Here is a 22,867-nt window from a genome sequence, read left to right as displayed (position 1 = left end):
TAGAGCCCACTGTGTGGCACATTCAACATGGATATTTTGATATGTAATGGGAATCTGCCATTAATAATTCCAGAAAAATTTTTTTTCCATCAAATTACAAAGGAATACTTAGATGAAAACCTTTCCTACACACAAATAAATACTGAGATTCAACAGGAAGCAACTATCTTCTGGCAAACAATTCAAGTTTACTCAAGAAAAGCACAGCCTAGTAAGATGAGAAGATAAGAAAACAAGTTGTCGGATTTATAATTCTCTATTCTTGGCCTGTGTCAAGAATATCAGCTACATAACGAGCCCCACGTGCACATCCTACTTAAGTAATAAATACATGCAAAAGGGTGGCATACCTTTCAGCAGCCTTTCCTTCCATCGCAGCTCCATCTTTCAGGGACTGCAGTAAGCCCTGAGGTCTAAGAGTCAACTTCGACTTTCTCTTAGGAATTGAGAGAATCTCTTCCACTGAAGGAAATTCAATTCCATCTAGATAACTTTGAGAGGTACCCTCAGGGGCACCAACAATTAGCTCACAGATCTAGGAATACTTCACACCTCCCAGCTTCTAGTGCCCAGGAACTGGCAGTGCCAATTCATGCAACTGCCAAGTACATCGGGTGGCCAATCAGCCCCCTGCATCCCCAGCATCTGCTTCAAGGGATGCTTGGGTTGCCAGAGTACTGCTAACCCCTCAATTGCACAGCAAAGTGGTGTCAAAGCTCACAGGCCCGGAAAAAACACACAATGATAGTGATAGCTCGAATGTCACCACTGTTCTGGCCACAACTGCTGCATATCTAATGACTATATACATTTGGTACATTATAATCAGTTTCTAATGTGCACTACAGAAGACACTGTACTGCACTGTCAGATAGACAGGCATGTATCGTTATTCAAATCATCTTGCCTTCCATGCGATGACTTCAAGATGCTGAAATAATTGACGAACAAAATTTGGCCACGACTCAAAAACTGGAAGGAAAAAAACAAACCTTGTTGCCAGTCTGACACTAACCACAAAAGCCTTTAGGAGCCAAACTAATTAGAGACCCTTCAATTGAATTTGCTAATTGAATGGATAAGCAACGATTGCATGGATCAGCGAAAGATACACTAATCTGGGAGGCCAGAGACCCAGGGTTAGATATTGCCCAGCCACTGAGTCATGTGTGCTTTGGCGAAAATCACTTAATTTCTGTGGCTTCAGTTTCTAAATCTACAAAAGAAGAACAACTTGTGTTATGTTTAAGGGTTTCTATCTCCAAAACAGGAAGATTGGGCAAAGAAATTTTTCATATTTAGTAATCTTAAGTTCTAGTAAAGTATTACTTTTGAAAAAGGGGCTGATAGGTAGTTCCCGCTATGGCTTAGCAGAAACAAATCTGACTAGCATCCATGAGGATGCAGGTTCAATCCCTGGCCTTGCTCAGTGGGTAAGGATTCAGCATTGCTGTGAGCTGTGGTGTAGGTGACAGTCTCAGCTTGGATCCTGTGTTGCTGTGGCTGTGGTGTAGGCCAGCAGCTACAGCTCTGATTCTGATTCGATCCCTAGCCTGGGAACCTCCATATACTGCAGGAGCGGCCATAAAAAGACCAAAAAACAAAAAAAAAAAAAACTGAAAAAGGGCTGTTGGGACAGAAAGCATGTGCAATGACTCAGTACAGCATGAGCAGGACACTTCCACACCTACAGGTAGCCACAGGCCTGGCTGACTCCAGACCCTGGTTCTGCTCGGTCATGGCCATTCCAGAAAGACTTCTTGCTAATTCCAACTGCCTCCTTCTACACTACTACGAAGTAAAATGACTCGACTTGGGAGTTCCCGTCGTGGCTCAAAAATAATGAACCCTGGAGTTCCCGCTGTGGCAAGGTGGTTAATGAATCCGACTAGGAACCCTGAGGTTTTGGGTTCAATCCCTGCCCTTGCTCAGTGGGTTAGGGATCTGGCATTGCTGTGAGCTATGGTTAAGGATCCAGCATTGCTGTGGCTCTGGTGTAGGTCGGTGGCTACAGCTCCGATTAGACCCCTAGCCTGGGAACCTCCATGTGCCTCGGGAGCAGCCCTAGAAAAGGCAAAAAGACAAAAAAAAAAAAAAAGAACCCTACTAGTATCTATTAAGACACGGGTTCACTCCCTGGCTTCACTCAGTGGGTTAAGGATCCCATGTTGCTGTAGCTGTGATGTAGGCTAGCAGCTACAGCTCTGATTTGACCCCTAACCTGGAAACTTCCATATGCTGCGGTTGTGGCCCTAAAAAGAAAAAAAAAATAACTCTACTTTTCCACCATATCTATTTTGACCAAAGGAGACTGGCTCTCTTCATGATACTACAGTCTAAGAATTTCTGCAGGAGTTCCCATTGTGGCTCAGCAATAACAATCCCAACCAGCACCCATGAGGATGCTAGTTCAATCCCTGGTCCCGCTCAGTGGGTTAAGAATCTGATGTTGCCATGAGATGCAGTGTAGGTTGCAGACAAGGCTTGAATCTGGCGTTGATGTGGCTGTGGCTTAGGCTGGCAGCTGCAGCTCCGATTCAATCCCTAGCCTGGGAATTTCCACATGCCTCGGGTACGGCCGTAAAAAAGAAAAGAATGTTTGCAACCAATTTCTCTGGACTTGGGTTCATCTGTACGCTAGTAAGCATCAATGGTAGATGTACAACACAAAGAGTAGAAGACGGGACAGTTAAAGACAAACTCTGTTTGGCTGGGTCGGGAGAGAGAGGAACAAGGGGGGCACGGGGGCCCAGAGTAACCTGAGCAAAGTGAAGGAATTTCACCTCCGTTTTACACATCCATTGGAATCCTTAACCCACTGAACAAGGCCAGGGATCAAACCCAATCCTCACGGATCCTACTCAGGTTTGTTATAGCTGAGCCCCCACAGGAACTCCAGCACTGCTTCTAAGTCAATCAAATGGATTAGAGAAACTTGCAAAGAAACAAAATGAACATGATCTTGATTAAATGTCCCACTGAGTGTATAGTAATCTTTTCAAATAGAAAAGCATACAGTTATTGCACTATGCTTGAACAACTAACGGAAACCCTGAAACATTTTTGCCTACATCTTGAAACATTTTGTCAACAAAGATGAAGCCCACTCAGCAAGAGGCTTTTAAAGTTCTCATTTAACAAGACCTGAGCCGATGCCAGATTAGATCCCAAGAGCATTACTTAACGAAACATGTTCAGCCTTAAAACACAGGAACAAGGAGATGGTTTCCAAGTTTTTAAAGAGAAACAAAAGACAATCTTATTAAGCCCAGTTCAACCAGAAAACTCACATAGAAATGGTGCATAAGTTCCAATACTTTTGGCACCAATTGGAGGCATCTCCAAGGAAATTCCTAGACAATGAAAATAAAAATGAAGCACAAGCCACAAGCCCTTAACCCTAACACCTAAAAAGAAAAAAGTGGTATCTTGCTTAAAATAAAAGTAGGACAAAAATTTCCCTTCCTGGCTCAGTGGTTAATGAACCCGACTAGGACCCATGAGGATGTGAGTTCGATCCCTGGCCTTGCTCAGTGGGTTAAGGATCTGGCATTGCTGCAGTGTAGGTTGCAGATTCCTCTAGGATCCTGCATTGCTGTGGCTGTGGTGCAGGCCAGGAGCTGTAGCTTTGATTCAACCCCTAGCCTGGGAACTTCCATATGCCATGGGTGCAGCGCTAAAACGGAAAAAAAAACAAAACAAAAACAGAAGGGGATGTGCAGAATATATTCTTAAGCAGGGATGCAGTCAAATCACTATCTTTTGTTTTTGTCTTCTGAGGGTCACACCGCAGCATATGGAGGTTCCCAGGCTAGGGGTCGAATAGGAGCTGTAGTCGCCGGCCTACACCACAGCTCACAACAATGCCGGAGCCTTAACTCATTGAGAGTCCAGGGATCCAACCTGCGTCCTCATGGATACTAGTCAGATTTGTTTCTGCTGAGCCACAATGGGAACACCTATCTCCTAATTTCGTTTTAATTTTTATCATCATTCTTTTATTTTAAAATACATCTACAATTCTCTTCCAAACAACTCTGGACTCAGTGACTCAGCCAAGGCAGTAGTGCATTTCTATGTGCAGTGTTGGAGAATGAAGATTTGGGAGAAATATAGTATAGATACCAAAGAAACAACCATTACAGTATTAATAGCACTTTCCATGTGCCAGGTTCTCTAGGACTAAAAGGAAGGTACTATTACTATTCCCATTTTATTGGATGAGAAAATTTAAGTAGAAAGAAGTTAAATAATCTATCTAAAGTCACACAACCAGCACATGAGAGCTGATATTTGAGCCCAAGAAATCTGGATCCTGGGTTTATGCTTTTATCTTATTTATTTAATTTTTCTTTTGCTTTTTAAGGCCACACCCACAGCATGTGGAAGTTCCCAGGCAAGGGGTCTAATCAGAGCTACAGCTGCTGGCCGACACCACAGCCACAGCAATGCGGGATCCAAGTGAAGAGCAATGCCAGATCCTTAACCAGCGGGGCCAGGGATCAAACCTGCATCCTCATGGATACTAGTCCGATTCATTTCCGCTGAGCCACAATGGGAACTCCCCCCGACCCCCCACGCGCCTTTTTTTTTTTTTTTTTTTTTTGGCTTATGCTTTTAAACCACTGCATTCGCAATTTATTGATTCATGATTTTTAAATATCCAAAGGCCTGATAATTATCATGGGTTACATTCTTAGAAAAGATGCTAAAATTTTAAATGATGCACTGTAGGTTAAGTTTGAGTTTCCAATAGAAATAAAGATATAATAAAAGGATGCTGAAAGAGGAAGCTATAAATTTTTATGGAAATGACCACAAATAATATGTTAAACCCATTATAAATATCCAAATAGAACTGGTTAACATCTCAAGGCATAAATAAGTTCATTAAATACAATCAGGCACATGAAACATTTTAACCTGTCATTTATTTCCTTCATAACCTGTGTAGTCTTTTTTTTTTTTTTTTTAAACTACTAGAAACAGCTGGAAGAAAAACCTCCAGGGTGATAACATCCTAAAGCACTTCTTCACCTGGAACTGCAGGTGGCTACCTTGCACCTTGAGGGAGGAAGGAGCCGACCTGAGGACAGCAGAGCCAAGCAGCATTCAGAAAGGAATGTGGTCACACGTGGGCCCTTGTCAGCCGTGCCTGGGTTCAGACCGCTCCCTAACTCTTCAATTACATGAACTAATAAAGCCCTAGTTCTTCTTAAAAAAAAAAAGAAAGAAAGAAAAACCACTTCTTCAAGGAGATGTCCAGAGATGTTTAGCATCAGCTGACTGCTTTTTGATCCAGATATGTCTAGTTTAGTACTTTCTCTCCCTGCAAATTTCCCACTGAAAGCACAGCTGACATTAGAGATGAACTAGCCACGGAAACCTCCTACACTGTTGGTGGGGATATAAACTATACAACCATTATGGAAAAAGGTAAGGAGGTTCCTCCCAAAACTAAAAACAGAACCTCCATATGATCCAGCAATTCCACTCCTAGGCATCTACCTGGAGAAAATCATAATCAAAAAGATCCACGCACCCCTATGTTCACTGCGGCACTATTTACAACAGCCAAGACATGGGGGCAACCCAAATGCCCTCCAACAGAGGAATGGATAAAGAAGACGTGGTACATATCTACAACAGAACATTACTTGGCCGTAAAAAAGGAATGAAGTGATGCTTCTGCAGCAACATGTTTGGACCTAGAGTAAGTCAGACAGAGACAAATGTCATATTATCACTTACATGTGGAATCTTTAAAAAGGATACAAATGAACTTATTTGCAGAACAGAAACAGACTCACAGACTTTGAAAACAAACTTATGGTTACCAAAGGGAACAGGTGGGGGGGACAGATGGATTGGGGGTTTGGGATTGGATATGCACACTGTGGTATATGGAATGACTGGCCAGTGGGGACCAGTTACACAAAACAGAGAACTCTACCTAATACTATGTGATAATCTTCATGGGAAAAGAATCTGAAAAAAATGGATGTGTATCTACATAACTGAATCACTTTTTTATACGGCAGAAATTATCACAACTTTTAAAAAGTTTCAATAAAACTTTAAAAATAAAGTTAAGTGGGAAAAAAAGAATTCAACCAGCTACGTTTTCTGAAAACTTTGGGGGAAAAATTCTGAAAAAAATTTTTCTTTGGCTGCCATTTCATCAGCTTAAGGTTACTTGAAATAGTAATCTTAGCGAAAGGGACACCTGTCCTTAGTAAGTGTCCACTCAAATGTACTGTGAATTCCTAAACTCTTATTAATCTATTCACTGAAGTACTGTCCACAATGGCAAGAAGTTTCAAGGTTTTCACCTACATTTTTTCCATCTCATCCCAAGACTTGCCTTTGCCTTTAAGCAGTAGAATGAAACACATGTTTTCCTTTATCAAACATTTTAAAACTAAATATAGTTATGAAGTAATAAAACTGACATTTTAATATATCAGAACTCATGCATCCAAGTTCGCATTACTTTTTAAAGCAGGGCTCTTAGGAAATCACACGTGTTCAAACGACACCGCCACTGTTGAAAATGGTTTTTAAGCTGCCAGCATAAATCATTTATCAACAAATGTTTTCATTTTATGATGACAGAATATGTCCCTCCGGCCCAGAGCTTTTTTTAGCCTTTACTCTGCTCCCTTCCTTCATCTCAATTTCACATTCTCCGGCCCTCCACTGCTGTTACAATCAATGCTCAGAGGACCTTTCGGGAACCAGAGATGTGAGAGACGTGGGAAAAGAGGGTTCTGCCTTCCAGGCTTGCCGCCTCAGTGTGAACCACCCACAGAACTTTTCCCACCAGAGCTGCAGGCCTGAGCGAAGTTAAGTCTTCACTCTTCACTCAGCTTCAGGGGTGGCTACGCGGAACCCGCCCTCCTGCCTTCCTCACATCCACTCACACATCTCAAGAAAGAAAATCTAGGGAGCTCCCGTTGTGGCTCAGCGGGTTACGAACCCTACTAGGATCCATGAGGACGTGGGTTCGACCCCTGACCTTGCTCAGTAGGTTGAGGATCCAGCATTGCCGAGAGCTGCGGTGTGGGTCGGTGACTCGGCTCAGATCCCGCACTGCTGTGGCTGTGGTGTAGACTAGCAGCTGCAGCTCAAATTCAACCCCTAGCCTGGGAACTTCCATATGCCACAAGAGCGGCCCTTAAAAAAAAAAAAAAAAGAAAAGAAAGAAAGAAAGAAAAAGAAAGGTAATCTAATGACTGAGTCTGTGTCCTAGAACCTTCTGCTTTCTATTCAGGAACCCAAGAGACCTAGTCTCCGTGACTTTCATTCGAGAATACAGCATTTCTGTTTGTAGGTGAGCAAAGATTACATACAATATTTATGCATTTCTCTAGCAGAGATGAAATGACTCCTAAGTTACTCTTTCCCCCTCAAAAACTGCTTCAGCACTTTACTATTGTCAAAAGACAATCATGACAGAAACTCCCTTATAATGTCATTTAGTCTCGCCACTTGAGACACTGCCATGTCCAACTCAACCTGTTTTATTCTCCACGGCACTAGATGCACTGTTAGACATATGGAAGGTACTCAACCTGCATCTGTTGACCTAGAGTAGAAATCTCTAGAAACCTGGAGAGTGAGGCTTCCACTTTTGAAGAAAATTGCTTTGTCCACATTCTTCATCTGAATAAATCCTCTTCTTCTTACGCTATCCATCTAAATGTCACCTTCAGGGAAAGTTCCTCACTGCCCTCTCACCCAATGTAATGCATTCTATTGGAAACGGGTGAGGTACTACTTTTTCTTTTGACTTATCACAATTTAGAATCACATATTTGTGTGATTGGATAATCTAACACCTCCTGTAGGTCCCCAAAGGCAGAGACTGTGACTATTCTGTTCTGGCCTGTATTCCCAGAACCTGGCAGGCACATGGAAAGTACTCAAGCAACCTCAGAGGTTCCCATTGTGGTGCAGAGGAAATGAATCTGACCAGTGTCCACAAGGATACGGGTTTGATCTCCAGCCTCACTCAGTGGGTTAAGGATCCGGCGTTGCCGTGAGCTGTGGTGTAGTTCACAGACGTGGCTCAGATCTGGCGTGGCTGTGGCTGTGGCTGTGGTGTAGGCCAACAGCTGCAGCTCTGATTCAACCCCTTGCCTGGGAACGTCCATATGCCACAGGTGCGGCCCTAAAGAAGCCAAAAAAAGAAACATCAGTCAAATTAGTAAATTAATCAGAGTCCTAACCCCCGTTTTGCTAAGAGTTTCTAAGGCATAGTGATTAAAGCAATAAAAGGTAACTTTCCTTCACAAAGAAGTAAGAGACGCTGACACTGTCATTTAAAAGGACAGCATCAGAAAAGGAATAACTGCTCTGCGACAGAAGACTTACAGGAACTTAGAGCTGACGCTTACAAATGGTACTTACTGAGCCAAACACGATTTTAAATTCTTTACATATATGAATCCATTTAATCCTCATAACAACTCTCTGAGAATATTTATGATTTTTATTTCACACATGACGAAACCGAGATACATAGACATTGTATAACTCGCCTGAGGTTACGGATACTAAGTGGTAAAGGCAGGTTCCAAGCCCATTTAGTAGATTTCCAGTACTCATAATGTGAGCTTTCTGTGGCTGCCACAACAAATTACCACAAGCATGATGGCTTAAAACAAGAGAAATTGGAGTTCCCGTCGTGGCGCAGTGGTTAACGAATCCGACTAGGAACCATGAGGTCGCGGGTTCGGTCCCTGCCCTTGCTCAGTGGGTTAATGATCCGGCGTTGCCGTGAGCTGTGGTGTAGGTTGCAGACGCGGCTCGGATCCAGCCATTGCTGTGGCTTTGGTGTAGGCTGGTGGCTACAGCTCCGATTCAACCCCTAACCTGGGAACCTCCATATGCCGCGGAAGCGGCCCAAGAGATAGCAACAACAACAACAACAAAAGACAAAAAAGACAAAAAAAAAAAAAAAAACAAGAGAAATTTTCTCATAGCTCTGGAGACCAGAAGTATGAAAGTGTGGGCAGCACCAGGCTCTCTCCGAAGACAGATCCTTCTTTGCCTCTGGAGCTCCTGGTAGCTCATGTGCCTTGGCTGGCCTTCCCCCCAAGTCCCTCTGTAAGGACCCTCATCACTGCCTTTAGCGCCACCCTAAATCCAGGACGATCTCATCTCAAAAGCTTAAACCTAATTACATCTACAAAGACCCTGTTTCCAAGTAAGATCACATTCACAGGCAATGGTGGTTAGAACTTGAACATATCTTTTTTAAAAAACAGCTTTAGGGAGGTACAATTCACATACCATATAATTTGCCCACTTAAAGTATGTAATTTGATGGGCTTTAGTATATTCACAGATATATGCAACCATCACACTCAAAATTAAAAAAAGCCCCATATCTATGAGTTATCACTCCCTATGCCTGACCTCTCCTTCCCCTGCTCCCCACCCCACCTGCCCACCCCCACGGCCAAGAGCACTAAGCAAGCACAAGACCACTTTCTGTCTCCATAGAGTTCTCTCTATTCTGGACTTTCATGTGTCAGTGATTCATTACTTTTTATAGCTGAATAGTATCTCATTGTATGGCTATACCACATTTTCCTTACCCCTGATGGGACATTTAGGTTTTTTCCATCTTTTGGCTATAATGAATAATATAATATATATTATATATATACAAGATTCTGTGGTGGGCATGTGTTTTCATTTCTCTTTCATACATACATAGGAATAGAATTACACTCTCATCGGCAGTGTGCGATAGTTCAATTTCTCCACACTTGTTATCTGACTGTGATTCTAGCCAATCTGGTAGGTGTGGGAATGTTACTGTGGTTTTGACTGCATTTCTCTGATGCCTAATGATGCTGACATTTTTTCATGTATTTATTGGCCATTTGTATACCTTCTTTGCAGAAACGTCTAAACCTGCTCTTTACATACGCATTGTATTTCTCAGTATTTACTTCAAGTTTATTATGCAGAAGTTGACTATTTATTCTCTAACCTTTTTCCATATTTCTCAGGAATTTTCTTAGTGTTTGCCCAGTTCTGGGATTATAGTCAGCCCTCAGTTATCACTCTACAATGTGTAGAAGAACCTCCTTCACATCTTGGAAAAAAAACAAAACTCTAGGAAGTTTCCTCATTGCACAGCAGGTTAAGGATCTATTGTTGTCACTGCAGCATCTTGGGTTGCTGCCATGGCACGGGTTTGATCCCTGGCCCTGGAACTTCCACATACCAAGGGCATGACCAAAAAAGGGGAAAAAAAAAGCCTCTCAGTTCAGTTACTAGTACACAGTCTTCTGTGTGTGTAGCATATTTCACATAACACATACATATGTAATAGTACCTATAAAGAAATAAAATTAACAATGGGTTAACTTTATAAATCCATTGTGTAAACTTCTAAGCAGCTGTTACTTATTTGAATGTATATTCATTTTTAAACATCAAAATCTAGAAAACATTTTCAGAAAAGGTCTTACCTGTTCACCCGCATCTAGAAACTCTTTGCATGCATCAGGGAACACATCATAAATAATGAGTGGATAGCCATGTTTCATGAGATTTTTTGCCATTGGATTCCCCATGTTGCCTACACCAATGAATCCAACTGGAGTCTTAGAAGCCATTGACCTAGAACACACTAATTTCAATACATTATTGTCAACAGAAGTAGATACCAACTTTTACTGTAAATATTCACTCAATTGCAATAAGTCAATTTATTTTGATATTTTCTATTAAAGGCTAGGTTGTTTTTTTTGGGGGGGGGTCTTTTTAGGGCAGTGCCTGCGGCATATGGAGGTTCCTAGTTTAGGGGTCGAATCAGAGCTGTAGCCGTTGGCCTATGCCACAGCCACATCAACTCAGGATCCGAACCGAGTCTGCAACCTACACCACAGTTCACTGCAACACCAGATCCTTAAACCGCTGATCGAGGCCAAGGATTGAACCCATAACCTCATGATTACTAGTCGGATTCTTTAATCACTGAGCCATGACGGGAACTCCTTAAAGGTTAGTTTTAAACCAAATATCCTTTATTTCTTTTTTATTTTTTCTATTTTTATGGCCACACCTGCAGCATATGGAAGTTCCCAGGGCAGGGGTCAAATTGACTGCAGCTGCAGCCTATGCCATGGCCACAGCAATGCCAGATCCTTAACCCACTGAGTGAGGCCAGGGATCAAACCCACATCCTCAGAGAGACAATGTCAGGTCCTTGATCCACTGAGCCACAATGGGAACTCCCTAAACTAATAATCATTTAGAGCTGTCAACACTGTTAAGTGAAGTATCCTAGATTCATTCCTCTTACCCATATTATCTTCTTTAATAGTATATATAAAGAACTGAAAGTATTTAGGAGCTCCCACTGTGGGGCAGTGGGTTACAAATCTGACTGCAGTGGCTCTGGTTACTGCAGAAGTACAGGTTCAGGAGTTTCTGTCATGGCGCAGTGGTTAACGAATCTGACTAGGAACCATGAGGTTGAGGGTTCGGTCCCTGCCCTTGCTCAGTGGGTTAAGGATCCGGCGTTACCGTGAGCTGTGGTGTAGGTTGCAGACGCGGCTCGGATCCCGCGTTGCTGTGGCTCTGGCGTAGGCCGGTGGCTACAGCTCCGATTCAACCCCTAGCCTGGGTACCTCCATATGCCTCGGGAGTGGCCCAAAGAAATAGCAAACACACACACACACACACACACACACACACACACACACACACACACACAAAAGAAGAAGTACAGGTTCAACCCCTGGCCTGGCCTAGTGGGTCAAAGGATCCAGTGCTGCCACACCTGCAGTGTAGGTAGCAACTATGGATAGGAATCAATCCCTGGCCTAGGAATTTCTATTCGCTGTGGGTGTGGCCATTAAACAAACATAAAAACAAATATTTTTTTTTTTAAATGAAAGTATTCAAGAAAACCTGTACCTTGAACAAGGTCCAAAAATGGAAATACTTTTTACCTTTCCACTTCCACATTTATAGAAACCACCCCTCCAAACGGTACAAAACACAATAAAATGTTAAAACCAGAAGAACATATTTCACCAAAGTCACCAGTTTATAAACGGGGTTCTAGGAGAGAGCAGAGGGGTATTTCCATGGCAAGGTTAACTCTAAGGACCGTGGGCTAACAACTCCATGCACTTTCAGAGGAGAGGCATCTCCATTTACAGAAAAAGAAAACTGTTCTCACAAAGCTATATGTAGGTTTTTGTTTGACTTGCCTGTCTTCCTTTTCACAAGAGGCTTTTTGAAATCACAGCAGAGAGGCTTCAAATTACCATCAAAATAACAATAGACACTATTTCTCAATTTCTAGACTTGGAATTCCACTCGACGAGTATTTACTGCATGAAGTACGACAACAGAGCTCAGAGACATACACAAGCAAAACATGGGCCTTGCCCTTCAAAAGCTCATTGTTTCGTGAGAGAAGAAAGAAGAAATAACTCCACTTGTCTTTTCCCCTATCATTTTCCAGATTTATTTTTCCTTTTTCTTTCAAGGAATCCAGTTTTAAAACTATGTAGTGCACCAACTAATCAGTCTCCCTCTTAAGTTTCAGATCCTCTCAATTGATGGATCATTGCTCTTTCTTCAACTTAATCTAAACGTAATGAGATTTCCTAAAAGCAAATTATTTGAAGACATAATGCTTAAGAAATAGAGTTCTTGTGTTAGAAGCACATTGAATTCCTCTGAAGTCCAAAACTGTCTAACATTTCCATTAAAGATGAGTGTGACTCCTGTGTGGCATTACACACGGCAGGAGTCCTGAGCCTGAAACTTCTGGTACCCGAGGGGTTTAATGATGGAGAAATGACACCTGACTTTCTATTTTGCTATTAAACAGAATGAGCAGTGTACTTTGTAAGAGAACGCTAACACTAATAACTAGTGTGCCTGACTACTGTGTTAGGCTTGGAAAGGGATAAGTTAACTAAAAACATAAGAAACTAGGAAGACTGTTACTTAAATGCAGTTAACTTTAACAGGTAACTCACTCTAAGTTAAACACTTAACATGTACAGCAAGGGAGAACCATAATTCATTCACACATTCAACAAATGTGAAGCAACTCTCACGTATACCTTGCCAGATGCCATCAAAGACACAAATGATACACAGTCCTTGCTTTCAACCAGCTTAAAACACAAGAGGGAAACTGCACACAAACACTAATACACGAGAGTAAAGGACAAGGTACCAAAAACGATGCTGATGCAAAAGGAGAACTCATCTGGTTTGGAAATTTGAAAATGAGAGCATTAGACCTGGGTATTCTGGGATGGGTAAGATTTCAAATGGAAGGAGACAAGGAACAAAGGGAACGCCATGTGAAAAAGAAATGAGTATATATATACACACACACATATATATATATATATACACACATGTATGTATGTATGTATGTATATGTATATGTATATGTGAGGAAATAGGAGAGCCAAGAAAAAATGAGTAACAGTACAAGTTAAAATTTGTGGGAATTTTACTATATGCCAGACAATGTACTAAACGCTTTATAAATAGCACTGTCATCATATCCTATCATTAAGCCTATCTTCCAGCCAAGATCCCGGGCACTTGCTTTAAATAAAAATGCCCAAGACTTTACAAAGTTGTAACGCCAAACCTCAGAGCCAGCCAATCTGACTCCAGGTTCTTCACTTTTAACTGCCCTCCACTCTGCCAACGGGCTGCACAAAGAAACAAAACAGCAAGATTAAGACTGAAAGAAAAAAATGCTACCATAACATGGGAGGCTGGGAAGCATGTCAATAAACACTTGGACTGTATTTTACAAGCAGGAGGTAGTACTACACTGTTCATGCCCCCCCCCCAAATCCCTACGTTGAAACATAATTCCCAATGTGAGGGCATCTGGAGGTGGGGCCTTCGGGCAGTGACTATATCAGGAGAGCAAAGCAAGATGGGAATTAGTGCCTTTATAAAAGAGGCCCCAGAGAGCTAGCTCCTCCGCTTCCACCACGTGAAGATACATCTTTGGAACAAGAAGGGACCCTCACCTGATACTAAACTAGATACGCCTTGATCTTGGACTCCCCCGCCTCCAGAACTGTGAGAAATAGGATTTTGTTGTTTATAAGTCACCCACTCTACAGTATTTTGTTACCGCAGCCCAGACTAAGACAGTTAGTTACTGAAAGGCTTGGGCAAGAGAAATGACAAGATGAGGCCCCTCCGAGTTTCAGGAACAGAAATGAGGCACAGTGTACAACAGATGAACTAAAAGAAGACCCTGGAGGCAAAGAGACCGATTCAAAAGTAACAGTACAGAGTTCCCATTGTGGCTCAGCAGGTTAAGAACCCAACATAGTGTCTGTAAGGATGTGGGTTCGATCTCTGGCCTTGCTCAGTGGGTTGACGATCCCATGTTGCCACACGCTGCGGTGTCAGTCACAGATGCAGCTCGGACTCGGTGTTGCTGTGGCTGTGGTGTAGGATGGCAGCCGCAGTTCTAATTCGACCCCTAGCCTGGGAACTTCCATATGCTGCAGGTGTGGCCCTAAAAAGAAAAAAAAAGTGACAGTAAGCTAGGTTTGTCTAATCCACTCAAGCCGCTATAACAAACCTACCATAGAGTGGGTGACTTAAACAGCAGGCATCTATTTCTTACAGTTTCGGAGGCTGGGCAACCCAAGATCAAATAGGCAACAGATCCAGCGTCTGGTGAGAGCCCCCTGGCCGGCTGGCAGATGATGCTCTTCTTGGACACTCACATGGCGGACGGCAGAGGTCAAGCTCTCCTGCCTCCTTTTAGAAGGACACAGACCTCACTCATGAGGGCTCCAGCCTTACCAACTAACTACTCCCCAGAGGTACCGTCTCCTCATACCATCACAGTGGGGACCAGGATTTCGACACATGAATTTTGTAGAGCTACAAACACTCAGTCCACAGTAAGGTCAGTTAATAAAGGGTGGTGGCCGTGGAAAAGACAGATATGAAAAATATTTCAAACACAGTAGTAAAGGAACACAGCAATAGATTATAAGCATATGAATTATATACATAATTACAGAAGAAAAGGATAATGACCTTAAAACAAAGCAACAGGAACAATCCAAAACAAAACACAGAGGGAGAAAGAAGAATTTAAAAAATAAAAAGGGAGTTCCCATCGTGGCGCAGTGGTTAACGAATCCAACTAGGAACCATGAGGTTGCGGGTTTGATCCCTGGCCTTGCTCAGTGGGTTAAGGATCCAGTGTTGCCGTGAGCTGTGGTGTAGGTCTCAGATGAGGCTCAGATCCCGTGTTGCTGTGCCTCTGGCATAGGCTGGCGGCTACAGCTCCGATTAGACCCCTAGCCTGGGAACCTCCATATGCTGCAGGAGCGGCCCAAGAAATAGCAAAAAAGACAAAAAAAAAAAAAAAAAAAAAAAGAATTAAACAAGTTTTTTTTTTAAAAAAAAAAAAAGGATGACACCAGGGAAGTGCCGACTATCTTAGGTAATGGTAGTTTGGCTCTGAAGGTGATATGTGCTGACTCATTTAACAGTGAAAGTGTCATGATGTCTCCATTTTACCTTCAAATGATGTAGGTGGGATGTGAACACATTTGGAAAGAAATAAAGCAAATATGACAAAATGTTAACATTTGTTGACATGAAGCAAAAGTACGTAGATGTTCATAGAATTATTCTTTCAAACTGAAATTTTTCACAATAAAACTCAGCACCTCTATATAGAAAAAATACCACGAATTGAGAAAATACAAACAACTAGGACACTTGCAAAACATAAAAAGGGCTAATTCATATGCACATAACTTTATTCTTTTAACTTTAAAATATGGAGGAAAAATGTAATAATCCATTGTTTTAAAGTACACCAAAATCACAAAGTGACAGTTAACAGAAAATACTTTTTCTAACTTTGAAAAAATGTTCAACTTCTGTCATAACTAGAGTAATGCAAAAAAAAAAAAAAAAAAAAAAAAAAGTAATACTATTTTCACCTATCAGTTGGAAAAACATGTTTCTCTGATAAAACTCACAACTGGGAGTTCCCATCATGGTGCAGTGGTTAACGAATCTGACTAGGAACCATGAGGTTTTGGTTCGGTCCCTGCCCTTGCTCAGTGGGTTAAGGATCCGGCGTTGCCGTGAGCTGTGGTATAGGTTGCAGACTCGGCTCAGATCCCGCATTGCTGTGGCTCTGGAGTAGGCCGGCGGCTACAGCTCCGATTCGACCCCTAGCCTGGGAACCTCCATATGCCGAGGGAGCGGCCCAAAGAAATAGCAAAAAGACAAAAAAAAAACCAAAACAAAACTCACAACCGGCGAGGAATGACTGCAAAACATACTCTCAGAGACACAGTGCAGAATTACATACTATGTAGACTTTTTGGATGGCAACTGGAAAAGATCTACATTTGAATTTTATTATAAAATTTAAAACTTGTGTACTCTTGACCCTATCATTCCATTTCTGGGAATTTATATTATACGTGAGGGGTCAATATGCTTTTTCTTAAAAGGGTGAGGTGGTAAATAATTTCAGCTTTGGGCCATGAGGCCTCTGTCACAGCTATTCAACTCATCTACTCTAGTTTTAAAACAGCCATACACAAGATAAAAACAAATAGCTGTGCTTGTGTTCCAATACAAATTTTTTTACAAAAACAGAGGCCCAGTTATTAAGCCACAACTTGCCAACCCATTCTACATATAATCTCTGAACAACACAAAAATATAATTATAGCACTGTTTCTAATAACAGAAAAATTGTAAATAAATAAATACACATTAACAGGGCATTTAATTCACAATAACTGTATGTTAACAAGGCACTTGATAATTCAGAGAAAAGCAATATAGGGAGTTCCGTTCATGGCTCAGAGGTTAACAAACCCAACTAGGATCCATGAGGATGTGGGTTCAATCCCTGGCCTTGCTCAGTGGGCTAAGGATCCAGGATTGCTATGAGTTGTGGCAGAGAACACAGACATGGCTCGCAACCCATGTTGCCGTGGCTGCGGTGTAGGTCGGCAGCTGTAGCTCCGATTCGACCCCCAGCCTGGGAACTTCCATATGCCGCAGGTGCAGCCCTAAAAAAAAAAGCAATACAATGAGATAGTATTCAATATTCAAAAGAATGTGATACGCCTATCTAAAAGTACAAGGAAAAAATCTCCAGGATAGGTTATTAAGTGGGAAAAAAATCAAGATGTGGAGCATTATACATAGTAATACAAGTGTATGAGGAGAAAAAAGAACACATATGCATTCAATTTTTCCAAATTTCTGTAAGATACATAAGAAAATAATTACAGCTAGACAACTGGACTGATGGGTTGGAATTGGAGAAAAGTCTCTTTTTACCACGTGCATATAACTTTTATAACTACTTTCATAATAAAATGAAATAAATCATCACAGAGTATTTAATAACATTATATGAGGTTTCATCCAGTGGGGATAAAAGTCGGTGATGAAACAAGAGTAAAGACAGCGATAGAGTGGGCCCAGCAAAGGTAATCTGTATTGCAGCAATCATCAAACAAACTCTGCGGGTTGTCTCTCCAATGTCCTTTCCTCCGAGACCCTGGCTCAAGTTCCAAATTAACTAAACCAATTATGGCAATGCCATCTCTCTGCAAATGACCATTCATAGACTGGCAGCCCTAAGCAAAAGACTTGGAAATGCTATGAAAAATCGGAATATATCATAGGAAATGAACTAGAGATTAAAGAAAGGACTATATCTGATCAACAACTTCCTGCCATCCTCAATATCACTACTTAAGTGGCAGCCAGAAGGATGGAGGAACTAGCCAGAAAATTTAGCAAAGTTAGTTTCTCAATTTATAGATGTTAGGAGTTCCTGTTGTGGCCTCAGCGGTTAGCAAACCAGACTAGGATCCATGAAGAAGCGAGTTTGATCTCTGGCCTTGCTCAGTGGGTTAAGGATCCGGTGTTGCTATGATCTGTGGTGTAGGCCAGCGGTTGCAGTTCCAATTCGACCCCTAGCCTGGGAACCTCCATATGCCATGGGTGCAGCCCTAAAAGACAAAAAGACCAAAATTAAATAAATAAACAAATGTATAGATGTTAAGTTTACAGATTAAGACTTCTTTCTCCAATGGGACATGAACAAAGTTATCCGTATCTTGGCAGCATAAAGTGCTACCAAAAATCAGGCTACTCTAAACTTCAAAATGCAAAAATTGGTAATGGGTTAATTATTTTACATTTCCAAAATTTTTGTGTTCTTCTCATCAAAGTAATTCATTGTAGAAAACTGAAAACTATGAAATAGTATAAAGTCACAAAGGGAAAAAGCTAATCTCACTACATAGAAATCAGTTAACATTTTGTATATGATACCAAATTCCAGTTTTTTGAACGCATTTTCATTGCATCATGAGACTATGCTGTATATGCAAGTCTGTGTCCTACTTTATCACGTATTATGTCATAAGCATTTTTTTGTTTTAATGCTAACAGTTACTAAAGTAAGGGTAGTGACTTACTCTATAAGGCCTTTATTATTTGGGTCAAGTGATTTTAGAAATACAGTTGACCCTTGAACAGTGAGTGGGGGTTAGACGCTCCGCACAAAATCTGAGTATAATTTATAGTCAGCCCTCCACATCCGTGGTTCCAAATCTGCAGATTAAACCAACTGTAGTACATATTTATTGAAGAAATCCACATAAAAGTGGACCCATGCAGTTCCAACCCGTGTTGTTCAAGGGTCAAGTGTATTCTCCTTATGTAATTTCACAAGTTTAAGGTCAACTTTTAGTCCCAGGGCCATGGGCTGCCTTTCAAAGCTTCATGTGCAACCCTAGAAGCTAATGTAAAGAGAAAAAGTGCCACTATATATTTTATTTACACAATGAGTTATGCTGTTTTGAAAGCTGATCTCTTTTCTCATTGAAGTATAGTTGATTTACAACATTGTGTTAATTTCTGCTGTACAGTAAGGTGATTCAGTTATACATACATACATATACATTCTTTTTTAATATTCTTTTCCATTATGATTTATCATAGGACAATGAATATAGTTCTCTGTGCTATACAGTAGGACCTTGTTTATCTGAAAGTAGATTTCATACACACAGAGAACCAATAATAAAAAAAAAGAAATGTATTCCCATTTCTGTGCATAATGCTGGTTAATTTTCCCATTCCACTTTCTTTGGTCAGATAGTCACTCTAACATGATGTGATACAAATTATTTTTCCTCATACATGTTAGTGAATCACAATGACTATAGAAAGCCAACATCTGCAACTTTTTGGTCTGTACCAAGAAGTCTGAAACTAAATTTAATTGCTTTTTAAGTTAAAATATAAAACGGTGATGAAACAGTAATCTATGTCTTGTTTAAATTTCTCATTTTTCTATTTCCTTTTTGATGCTTCAAGATATGCTATTAACCAGCAACTTTTAGGTCTCATTTTTTTTCAAGCTGTAAATAACTGTATGCATCTTTATATTACCTTCCATATGGTATATCAACTTAAACACATTATGAAGACAAACATCCCACAGAATTTAGAATGCTAAACCTTGTTACGATTTGACATGGTTCTTAGACTCCAACCAAAACGACATGAAAATTTTTTTAAGAATCCAACAAACACTTTTGTAGTAAACTAACAAAAATGTTTAAAATAATTCCACAGGGTAAAAACAACTACTGAAGCGTTTTAGACAATCATCACACAGACACACAAAAAAACTATTCAAAATTTGTCATAAACCTATTAAAATGTCAACATCTTCAGGTCAAAGAACAAAATCATATGCCAAAGTAGTCTACCAGCATTTCCAGGTAGGCCTTTCCAATCTACAGAAGCAATTATTACAGTCACAAGCCTCAGACTTCCATATGAATTATAAGAACTTCTATAACATGAAAAGGTTCTTCGAGGGTCATTAAAACATTGTTAGAACATCGTGAAAAACCACTAAACAGCACACATATCTTCCTTGACTAAACACAACTGAAAGAATTGTTCAGTCATGTGAAAACTGGTAACTCCAATTTGGAAGGACTTTTTTGTACTTCAATACTTGTAGCTCAAACAGTGGTTACAGTCAAGTTGGGCAAATTCTTTGAGTTTGTATCTTATTCCTATGATTCTGTATCAGACATCTGTTCTTTCTCATCACATGGAGTTTTCCCTTTTCAAGGCAAAAAAGGAAATTCACTCTTCTGCTTAGGTTTTTAGCAAGGAGGAGGAAGAGAAGCTGTTAGGAACGCAACTCCCAGTCTGCTACATTTTTAAAGCAAATATCGGAAAAAATTAATACCAGATCTTTCCCCAAAATCCCAAATATGAGCACGCTAAACAGTGCATTGTTAAAACAATAAAACTTATACAGGCAGACAAGAGCGGTATCCCCACAAATCAACCGATTTTTCAATTAAAGAGGAATCCAGCTGTGGTATAAAGTGCAGGAATCGGTCCTGCTGTACTATCCTAATTCGCTTATCCAAGGGGCTTCGGGTTCTCTCATCTGAGAAATGCAAGATTATTAGATCTCTGTAGATCTAAAAACTGCTTCTTCCTAAACTGATGGTTAGCCTCCGTAACTTCTAGGGGTATGGGGGGTGGGGGAGAGAAGGGAAACAGGATAGGTTCAGGTCACAATTTTGAGGACGTTGAAAATACTCCGGTTAATTATTTGACAGAAGTGCCATCTTCAGGTAGCAGTTACACAAGGGAAGTAGGGGAAAGCTCGCCTTGCCAGCCAACGGTGACTTAAAACTGTGCTGCAAAGACTGATCACCCGGGTTTTATAGAGTCCACAGGAGTAAAAACACCTGTAATGATTAAGGCATTTAAACAAAAATCAAGTCCTGTGGCCGGAGGGCGCGCCCACCTAGGGTGGAGAGTGCCCCGGGGGCGCTCAAAAGCCAACCTGCGCCGCAAGGCCAGGGGTCACTCGGGTGATTGCAGGGTCTCCCCTGGGGCTGGGCCTTCGGATTGTCCTCAAAGTCTTAAATCCAAAGAAGCATGAGTCGGACCCAAATACTCTTTACCCCAAGCTCTCTCCATCCCTTCCTAAGTCCCGAAAGTACGCTGAGCCCCATACAAGTGGATCCGGGGTGGGGAGGGCAGGGGAGAAGCAGTAGCGCTGCGAGCCTCAAACGCAGAAGAGGCCAGGCCTTAGCACCAGCAAAAATGTTGAGTTTTAAGCCCCAACCCAACCGCAGCGCCTCTGGTGAAAAGACCTCTTTGGCCGTCCGGGCGCGGGAAGCCGGCGGCCGGAGGAGGGTCGGGGGAAGGTGACACGAGGTCCTTACCCGCTACAAGGCTGGCCGCTGCCGGCCGCTGCCGGCGGCTCCAGTACAGGAGGCCAGAGGCGGCTCCACGGAGCCGTAAGGAGGCTGCCATGCTGCCCCCGCCCCGCCTCCCCACGGTGACCTCCTCGGCTCCCGGCTCACCCACTGACTGCTAGGGTGCGTGGTGCGGCGGGCGGGCTCAGCTGCGGCGTGTGGCCGCACGCGCACGCGCTCTGCCGCTTGGGGCGGGCCCCTACCCACAAGGGGAGGAGCGCGACCTCGAGAGGCGCGGCCCGCGCAGTACCTAGGCCGTCAATCCGGGAAAGTGGACCAATCGGAACTCCCAGGTTCTCCGCCCTTTGAGAAACACCAATAGGAGACTTTCTGGGACGCTCAGCGCCTGAGCCCTGGCCCCGCCCCCATACTCTTCCCTCATTTGCAGACCGCCGGCTGAGGTCTGCTTGTTTACTAAAGTGCAGAGGGTGTGTGGGAGGCGGTGGCTGTCACTCACTGCCGCCCCCTCCTCACAGCACCTGACCTCCCAGAACCGCCCCCTCGGAGTGTTGTAACTGCCCGAGTTGCTTCCTTGCGGACAAGGACCTAACTTTGACTCGGCCCTTCGCTGCAAAATTTAAGCAAAAGCAGAAATTCCCAGTCTTCCCAAGTGCAGGGATCCATTTTTAACCTCAAAAATCCGTGGGTCTCCTAATGTTAGCATTTGTGTTTTTAGTGTCTGTTCATTGAGAAACAGCCACAGAAACCTAACTGTTTCAAACTTGTTTGATATTATTTAGCCCAGCAGTTTATTCCTAAATTTGAAAAATGGTAGGGAAACAACATTCTTCGCTTTGAAGGACAGAATTACTAGCAACTTGCACTCTCTATTCCAATATATATTTCTGTACTGTTTGAAAATTATGCATCCATTTCATAAGCAAAAACTAAGGGTAAATGAAAATGCAAAAAGTAGTGTGGTTGTAGGTGTGTCAGAGAGAAGGATTTGTGCATTCTTCTGTCGGTGCTTGGTGTGCATGTTTGTTTTTTTCTTTTCATTTATTTATGGCTGTTTGTGGCATGCAGAATTTCCCAGGCCAGGGATCAAACCAACCATGGCCACAGCAGTGACAACACCAGGTTCTTAACCCCTAGGCCTCCAGTTAGCTCGTGCTGTACGTATTTGAATCTCTGAAACGGATAATCGCAGGGCTTCCAATCCTCACTGACCCCATGAAAGGGTTAGGAGCCATGGGCACACCAGAAAAAGATTTGCCATTTTTATAAAAAGGAGGAAAGAGAATGAGGAGTGGATAGGGCAATAGGAACCACTCCTTGAAATTTATTTTATTTATCCATTTGCCTAGGCTGTTCTTACCCAACCTTTTAATCTAAGTAGCAAAATGAACAGTCATATGACTTTGTCCTTTTTTTTTTTTTTTTTTTTTAACCTCTGCTCAGTCACTGATGTTGAAATTACCTAAAGAAATTGGATAATTTCCAAGCAGGTTCTCTAAGGGTTCACGGCATGCTAGCAATGTTTCCAGAAACTGGTACAGCGGGCAAGGTAGAGAAACAATTCT

General features: G+C 42.0%; 1 protein-coding gene across 7 annotated transcripts in view; it reads right to left on the bottom strand.

The window, feature by feature from the left end:
• The window catches only part of HIBADH (3-hydroxyisobutyrate dehydrogenase), a 116,594-nt gene extending 95,159 nt beyond the window's left edge, over window positions 1–21,435 (bottom strand). For 6 of the 7 annotated variants that reach the window (XR_014834084.1, XR_014834082.1, XR_014834085.1 and 3 more), the window contains exons 1-2: window positions 21,312–21,435; window positions 10,491–10,651 (exon numbers count right to left, since the gene is read on the bottom strand). Coding sequence is in view for 3 of the 7 variants with exons in the window: in XM_021079217.2 (XP_020934876.1) it covers window positions 10,491–10,651; window positions 21,312–21,402 (252 nt within the window). In the remaining 4 variants the exon portion in view is untranslated. The remainder of the gene's footprint in view (window positions 1–10,490; window positions 10,652–21,311) is intronic. The other variant, XM_085005658.1, reaches the window with a different exon arrangement.
• Between the last annotated feature and the right edge of the window lie 1,432 nt (window positions 21,436–22,867).

The sequence above is a fragment of the Sus scrofa genome, chromosome 18 (assembly GCF_054392235.1).
Source record: "Sus scrofa isolate SSC_HxYL_T2T_F1_AM1 chromosome 18, Sscrofa_HxYL_maternal_Yorkshire_Landrace_v2.0, whole genome shotgun sequence".
Classification (NCBI taxonomy): domain Eukaryota; kingdom Metazoa; phylum Chordata; class Mammalia; order Artiodactyla; family Suidae; genus Sus; species Sus scrofa.
This window is presented reverse-complemented; position numbering and strand designations above follow the sequence as displayed.